This window comes from Nanorana parkeri, unplaced genomic scaffold (genome assembly GCF_000935625.1).
Source record: "Nanorana parkeri isolate BGI_ZX_2015 unplaced genomic scaffold, ASM93562v1 scaffold430, whole genome shotgun sequence".
Taxonomy (NCBI): Eukaryota; Metazoa; Chordata; class Amphibia; order Anura; family Dicroglossidae; genus Nanorana; species Nanorana parkeri.
In genome coordinates, this window is record NW_017306698.1 from 1,126,758 (window position 1) to 1,135,636 (window position 8,879).

Consider the following 8,879-nt stretch of genomic DNA (forward strand, 5'->3'; position numbering starts at 1 on the left):
CCCCCCCCTCTTGTGGCGCAACCCCCAATCCCACAACCTGCGCAGCCCCATTCTCCTACGTGTTAGCTTCTGCAGGTGACAGGTGGATGTAATTAAATTTGAAATAACCCATAGCAGACTTGCTATTGAAACCCCTCCCACTGAGCAGAGGAGCGGACCTGAGAGGGAAAGTTGTCTTTCAGTTCCGCTCCTCTGCTCGGTGGGCAGGTGCAATAGCCAGCCTGCTATTGGCTTTTGCAATTTGAAATAGATGGGGGGCGCCGTGGTCAAGGCTGCGCCCTAGGTAGCTGTGCACCCTAGGCGGCTGCCTAGTTTGCCTAGTGGCAGCACCGGCCCTGTCTGTGTGTTTTGGCAGTGGATGAGGGTAGTAGGGGAGCATGGTAAAGGCTTAGGGCATCATTACGGCTTAGGGTCCCTCACAGTAACATGAACCTGCCAATTTAAACCACATAGGGAAAACAAAGGCTTAGTTAAAATTACGGAGGAACAGCCCCACTGGAGTGTGTTATTTTTTTATTCCTATAATCTGAAATTTGGAGATGAAAATGGGTAATTATTTTGCAACCTTACACCTGCAATATATATTTTAGAATCCCTAATACTGGCACCAGTATGCCGACATGTGTGCACTCTGAGCCATGCAATCACTAAGCACAGGAATTTACAGTCAGGAACATTTATGACGACATTTCCTTACGAGGAATAACAGTTCTCTGTTGGTTATATTTTTTTACAGATCATTGCAAGGTCTCTTTTCCCCTTTCATAAATGACCCCTCTAATAACAAAGTCATGAGCAGGAAAGTGAAGATTGGATTCAATTTGTCAGTTAACCACTTCATGTCTGTCAGCTTTACCCCCCTGTGTGACCAAAGCCATTTCCATGTTTTGGAAACAAAACAGTTTAGAACCTTTTTCTTTATTTTTTTAGGTCTACCTCTACTGGTACCATACACCAGTAGACATTTAAAAGATGTATGAGGAACTCTTGGAACAGTTTTGGTTTCTGCTGTCTCTTTATTACTGACAAACAAATTTGACAGTAGGAACATCTAGGAGAAATACAGAAAAAGATAATATGTAAAGAGCTTGTTTACTATGATCTTTTTGGCATCCACAGTAATATTATACAGATGACTATGGGGATTGACTGTGGGGCTATATTTGGTTAGTAAGATTATGATGCCTAGCCGGGTGCACACTTGTAAACATGAACATACAAAATATGAAATGACTTACTTCTGTGACATGATAAAGGCATGGGATTATTCATTAAATTGTCCTACTGTGGGCTTTCATTAGGTAGTCAAATTTATAAACCCGAAAATCTTCTTTTGTTTCTACAAATTTGGAGAAAAAGCAGATCTTCCAATGATTGTTTCTTCTCACTAGAGCCCTTGGTCATGGCGCCTTTGGAGAGGTCTATGAAGGCCTGGTGGTTGGTATTTCTGGAGACCCCAATCCTCTGCAAGTAGCCATTAAGGTTAGTACATAGAGGTAGAAGGGATGTATGTGAAACATAAGTAAGAGCTCCATGGATCATCTACTTCTTTCTTTGGCTGCAAGAAAGACTGAAGAAAATAATTAGTTCAGTCAGTCAAGGTCTTTCTGAAGTTGTTCTACTCTGTAACAGTTGTTAAAAAGATATCACTTACTCTTATCGCAGAGTTATAAAACACATAGTGGATCAAGCACTACCAAGTAATAGGAGGCAGTGGTAGTATAGTTTTAGTATTTCCACAGTTTTACATTATGCTCAGAAGCATGCAGGTGATTTTGCCTAGAGTGATTATTGCCGATTATTACTCCCTTAAAAAGGAACTGAACTCTGCAAGTTGTGCCCTAAAAAGGCAGGCAGAGGGCAAAGATCTAATCACCAGAATTAACTTTGGTCTACCCGAAGCTGATCTTTCCACATTACTAACTTACCATGCCTTGTTCTGCTCTGTGTCTCTGTGTAGAAGTGACCATTTTTGCTTCCATGTCAGAGCATCCAGCATCTCACACTGCAGATATACAGCTATGAAGCTAAAGGCACAGAAGTGCATAGGCACACTCGCATATCAGGAAGTGCTCTGCTATTTTAGGATACTGCTTTAATTAACATTTCTAGATGTTTCCTATAACATAGAAAATATTCACTTTTTGAGTGAATTTCCACTTTAATCACTAGTGAGCGTTGCACACAGGGAACAATGAAGTGTAGCATGTACTAGCAAAAATTCACTAATGCTAGCACAATGCTCCAAACTTGTGCTTTCCATTGCTACTACATCCAACTGTAAGTACAGAAAGTAGTGCAATTGGGCTATCAAATATTGCCTGTGCATGCTTAGCCTTAAGTGCAATTGTGACAATGCTTAAAGTGGAATACTACCTTTTACACTGTAAAACAGGGCACTTCCCTCTGCCTCCCACAAAATGCCTGGCACCTAAAGAGCAAGGGAAAGAGGTGTACTAAGCCCTATGCACGTATAGACTTTCAATAAGCTGATATTTCTATTGGAGTCTCATGGGTCTTTCAATTTTGTGTGCTTGCTATGTGGCATTACTTCAGCCACATTACATATAATTATACTTATTTACAGAATGAGTTGTAAAGTTACAGCTGTACTGAACTGCTGTATTCATGCTACATCCAGCCCAGTTCTCCTAATGTCACTGGATGGGAAGATCACACAGGGAGAAACCAAATAACAAAGACAGGCTGGACAGCTCCATAGCCATTGGTGACCTTTTTGCATCATGTGGCACTCAGCTCTATTTCTGTTTAACTGCTTCCATGTGATACTTAACTTGCCTGTATAGAACAAATTACAGAGTACATTACAGCGGAGGTCAAATGAACTGGCATTTCTAACTGTTATCTCTGTTGTGCACATAATTCTGTAATGACCATCAGATCTGGTTTCCTAATGACTGCTATACTGAAAAACAAATTGGGTAGGAAATTAACTTGTTAGATGTGTAACACTTTGTAAGCATGTGACTTCCAGTCTCCACACCCTAAAGTATATGGCTGATTATAACAACAAAGCATAGTCCTTCAGTATTTAGGAGCACAGAAGCTCTTTCATGCATTATACACCATTGCATGTCAGAAGAGACTGTTATGGGCAATACTGAATGGCACAATGAACAGTAGCAACAGAATGTAGCAGTTGATACCTAGTAGAGTTGAGAACCGAGGCAATCTTGTCATCAAGGTGCCCAAGATATACAATATATGAAGCGTGTGAGTGACTCAAGATGCACAATCCATGTAAAACTGAAATATAAGCTCAGTTGAAGGCTCACATTGTTTACTTCTAATGCAGTCTAGCTGCAACAAGTAAAGAATATGACTTTATTTTTTTTCATTATGTGTTTGTATTTAGCACAAGAGGAAGCTGCCTTGTACCACCCGCACCCTGGTGAGCTGGACAACTGCTCTCACACAGAGCACAGCAGTCTGACACACCCCCTGCACAATACTCCAATCAGCAATGATCATGTTCCCTGAGCAGCATTGTTGATTGGAGTACTGTGCAGGGGGCGTGTTGGGCTGCGGGAGACTCGGGCCTCTCCTCTCTGTGTGAGACCAGTGGTCTGGCTCTCCAGCGTGCTGCCATCACAGGGCTGCATCCTACTATATTAAACACAAACAATTAAAGAAATTGTTTGTGTTATATACATAGTATTTACTCATTGCAGCTGGAATACATAACAAATAAAAATGTAAGACTTAATTTTGGCTTTAAAGGATTAATCCAGCCAGTTTTCAATAAATCAGGGAGTGTCTGTTGAAGAGCTTTCCCCCCTTCTAATTGCTTACTACCCACTTGTCACTGTAACATAATGTAGAAGCACAAACTACTGTAGTATAGTGGTGGAAGGGATAAAAGGCCCACATTGTTATTTCTGTCTGTGTCTCCCCTGAGATGTTCCTTCACTTTCTGCTCTGGTAATACCCTGTATGTCAAGGTGTAACAGGGTGTCATTAGGAAAATTACAATTTATTACAATCTGATTGTGCAATCTCCAACAACTATGTAGTACAAGGGCCTGCCTGACTGAATACAAATTGATTGAATAGTTTCATACGTAGTTTTGGTAAAGCTAAAGCTTATTGTGCAAAGATTACACAGTCATGTTGTAATGTGTATGGAGTGGTGGTGGGGATTCTAAAGTACAGTAGACATAATAAGAAAGTCATTCTAAATGATCTGTGTGGGATTAAGCTTTTGACAGTATAGTGATATACACAGTGATAGACCTTAAAAGCCACAATCTGCATATCATGGTTTTACATTTTCTCCAACTTTGTCTTTTACAGACACTCCCAGAAATCTGCTCTGAGCAGGATGAAATGGACTTCCTAATGGAAGCGCTTATTATCAGGTAACACTGTTATTGCATGTGCACATTACATGTACATTGTATTATACTCTATACATAGACATGTAACCCCTCAAAAAATTGGTTTAGTTTAATTTCGTATCGATTTGGATCGATATTTTTTTCGATTTCGGATCTGAAATTTGATTCAGTTCAATGTTCGTTATTTCGATTTCGGATCCATTCGAATTTTCGTTTTTTGGTTCGGATCGATCTATATTTGTAGTTTTTTATTTCCGATCTATTCGGATGGTGTTCTTTAATTAAAAATCAACTTAAACTATAATTAAACTCTTGTTTTTTTGGGCATATATCTTATATTTACTGCTAGCAAGCAGTAGAGATATGCAAAAACATTTAAAAAATGTAAAAGGTTACCAAAAAAGGTAATTATTTACCTCTGTCACTGCCACTCGCTCCCATTCAAAAATCTGAAGACTCTCAAGCGGCCAAGCAGGATGATTGGGCGAGCGCATGCGCAGTACAGATCTTTGGCGGGAGAAGAGGAGACACAGCGGAGCTGAATGCATGCAGCCGGTGCATGGAGACACCGTGGGACAGGAATAGACAGGAGTATGCGATGGATCAGAGACCGGCACCAGCGCTGGAGGGATTGCTGAATACATGTGGAAGGAAGAAGATGATCGGATCATGAGGCATCATTTAAGGTAAGTCCTTAAAGCAGCATGGGGGGGGGGAATATTTGTGACTTTAATGTCACTTTAATTATTTTTTTGGGGTTCTTTTGATCATTTTAGTTCTGCACTGTTCATCTTAGTCCATACTAGTCTTCTTAGTCCATACTGGTCACTTCAGTCCGTAGTGGTCTTTTTAGTCCATATCGGTCACTTTAGTCTCGACTAGTCATCTTACTCCATACTGGTCATTTTAGTCCGTAGTAGTCATTAGACATGTAACCCTCAAAAAACTTGTTTCGTTTCATTTGAATTCTATTTTTTTTTCTTTATTCCTTTTGTGGGGTGTGTAATGTTTTTGGTTTGGAACCATTGGACATTAACATAACATAACCTAAAATAACATAACAAAAGAACTTTGCATCAATCGTTATGTTATTTAGATTCTGACTTTTTTACATTAGCTTTTACAATTTGTTTAGTGAAATTCTAGAACAGAAAATCTGATTAACTGAAGAGTGTTTGTCAATTTTTGTGTCTAACATTCTTGAAAATGTTTGTGAACAGTCACTTGTGCGATTTAGTTTCCTTTGGAACAAAATTCAGCCGAAATTCAGAATGAAAATTCGGATGCGTTTGAATTTGGAAGTTCAGATGGATCATAATTTCAGAATTTAATGAAATTCGTCCAAATTTTCATTCGGAAGGAAATTAAATTTACATGTCTACTATACGCTACGCTACACTGCACTAACGGTGAATTCGTATTGCCCTCTTGTGTCTAAATTGTGAAGTACATGCACCTTTCACTGCTATGGACAAACCTCAAACTATACACTCAGTGGCATGCACAAAGCACAGTGATCTGTAGAGCCACAAAACAATCATTTTTTGCTGAATGTATTGCTATAAATGTAAGAAAGCTGTCTCCTCTGGATTATTGCACTTTGTGTATTACTAAATGGGATGTTTGCTTATGAAAGGTTAAAGTAACTAAACTAGAAGTGATGTATAGGGAAAATTAATGAACCCTGCTGAATCACACTGTCAAGCTTTTATCATGTTAATTAGCTTAAAATTTCACTTAATGAACATATTATAAGTTGTACTTTATACGTAGGTCTGCATTTATATAGTACACAAATATATAGTGGAAACACTATATATACATATAATACATATATATTATTATGAATAACCAACATGTGGAACATTAAGATTTTTTTGTGTCAAGGTTAACTAGAGTTCATGTAGAACACTTAGGTCTAATGGGTTGAGGTAAAAAGAGATTAAACATAAAATCATAAAACATGTTTCTTGACCTGGGTTTAATGAACAGCTCTCCTCTAATCTTAATATGAGGAACCTTGGTTTAATGAGCAATAGGTTCAAATCCAAGAGACAGCTGCCCTCTAAACTTTATATAAGGGAGTCTAATCCAGACAAAAAAACCCATCTAATGACCCTGGCCCAATTAAATATGAGTACAGGGGTCATTATTATCTGATTTTTGGAGATAATTCAATGTAACACAAATGGTTCTACTGTTCAAAACCCTATAAAAGGGGCCTGCGAGCCCATATTATTTGAACGTGCCTGAGTTGCTGCATGTTCCCGGCTGGCCAGCTGAATACATTTACTTTCTGAAGCTAGCCCGCTTGAGTGGTTGCTTTTCAATTTAATACTTGGGGAGGTTTCCCCCTTCACAGTGGAACCCTCCAGGGACATCATCACTTACCCACCACTTGTACCATCTAATTGATGGCATTTTACACAACTGTTTCATGCCTATGCAGAGCAAATCTCATTCCTGTATCAAGTGACCACATCATATTTTCCCAGCTAGAGCCATCCTTCTTCTTAAGCTGCATCTTTTAAATATGAAGCAGGACGTCTAGACCATGTGACCTTCATTTAAAAGACAATTAGGGAATTTTTGCAATTCATTTTTTTAACCTTAAGAGTTTTAAACTAATTTTTACTCAAGTATGACTTTATTTTGGAATTCAACTTTACATAGATGAAGACAGAAATTGCTTTGTTGGGTTCTTGCTCTCTATGGTATGCTTGGAATCCATTCACCTTCTACCCAACAGACCCAACAGAACGTAATACCGGCATAGCAACTTTGTACACAACACCATATAGTGTTCATGTTCATTTTACCACCAGACACAAGTGAATATGCTGCTATTTTCTTTTATAGTACATTTGTATTACATTTTCATTGTCTATTAATCCTGTTATTCATTCCCTGTGTACAGTAAATTCAACCACCAGAACATAGTACGCTGTATAGGAGTCAGTCTACAGACCCTTCCCCGCTTTATCCTGCTGGAGCTTATGTCTGGTGGGGACATGAAAACCTTCCTGCGGCAAAATCGCCCATGGGTGGTGAGTAAATATCAATAGAGCTTTATGGTTGTTGAAAGGTGAAGAATACATGTAGTTTGAGCCATGTTTATTATGTATGCAATAGTATAATTATAGTGATAGTGATCCACTGAGGCCCATGGACTAAGGGGTCATGTCAGTGACTTTCCACCAAGATCCCCCTTTTAATCACAGTCAGGCAGGACATTAAGAAGTACAGAAAATGATTCAGTCAAAGATATACATATCGTGGACCCTCAAATGTCACTTACGTAGCTCTCCTGTATGCCACTAAGGATTCTAGAAGTCAATAGTTTCCTACAGCTGGACATTGCTTCCACTCCACTACTTGCGAATAGTCATTCCCAGAGCACTGCATTGTGGGAGAGCTGATATAGCATGCAAATATAAACCATTCCTGGAAGTTCCAGGGATTTTGGTGGGTTTGCACTTTAAGTGGAGGCAGTGGACAAAAACATTACCTTTTAACTACAGAGGCAACAATCAGCACAGCCCATAGGGTAATGCAACAGAGTGAAAGCCCACAATTTTGTCCATAAATACACATGGCATTCAGTGATGGCAGCAAGAGTTGTTTTATTCACTTTTAAGTTGGCTATACATTGTGCAGTTTTTCATGGGTGGGGGAATCCCCTCCATCCTTCCAGCTATAGTATTCTGGCAGCAGCGGATCAGAATACCCAAACTGTGACTGCAGTTGACCAGTTTCTTCGACAAAAGTCAATTGAAAATCAATTTTTGTCGAATGAAGAGGTACCAAGTGGGCCACACACTGCTCGAATTTGCTGACTTGACTGAAATTTAAACAGCATATAGCCAAAATTTAAACAGTGTATCGTCCTAATACAAATAGTGTATAGCCATCTTTTGTCTAGCTCTGTCCATGTTTGATAGGCCTATGTTAGTCCATGTTTGTGCAATTTCAGGTTTATTTGTCCAATAAAACAAAGGGCAATGTTAAAGTAAAATAAAGCCTCATTAACAAATCAAAATCAACTTTTGCCTTTGCTTAGGACCAACCATCAAAGTTAACAATGTCAGACCTGCTCAACATGGCCAGAGATATCGCCTGTGGCTGCAAGTACCTGGAGGAGAACCACTTCATACACAGGTATATCCTGGAGAGACCTAAAATCTGCACTAAGAAACTAGTGTAAACCACAAAAAATGCAAATGTTAAAAGTAAAAAAAACAAAAACAAATCCACTGTATTGTATAGTGTAATTGGATTCTTAGAAGAGAGGGATGGATTGCCCTTCAGTACTTCACATGCTAAGGACCAGGTGTGTCATCATCTTAGTACTAAAACAGCCACCAATCAGATACAAATTTCCAGGACATGTTTAAATTTGATTGGTCGCTCCAAAGATATGATGGTAGGCTCCTGTCTAAAGTGGCCCTAGTATCTGTATACAGCGGTGTATTTACCTTTGCTGCTGCCCTAGGCAAGGCAGCAACGCCGCCCTCCCCCCCC

The 8,879-nt window shown here is 39.3% G+C and overlaps 1 protein-coding gene across 1 annotated transcript in view; it reads left to right on the top strand.

Annotated features, from left to right (window-relative positions):
* LTK (leukocyte receptor tyrosine kinase) overlaps nt 1-8,879 on the top strand; it is an 87,659-nt gene that overhangs the window by 67,974 nt on the left and 10,806 nt on the right. Inside the window, exons 21-24 of the mRNA XM_018560057.1 lie at nt 1,392-1,482; nt 4,315-4,379; nt 7,276-7,405; nt 8,419-8,516. Coding sequence (XP_018415559.1) covers nt 1,392-1,482; nt 4,315-4,379; nt 7,276-7,405; nt 8,419-8,516 — 384 coding nt within the window. The remainder of the gene's footprint in view (nt 1-1,391; nt 1,483-4,314; nt 4,380-7,275; nt 7,406-8,418; nt 8,517-8,879) is intronic.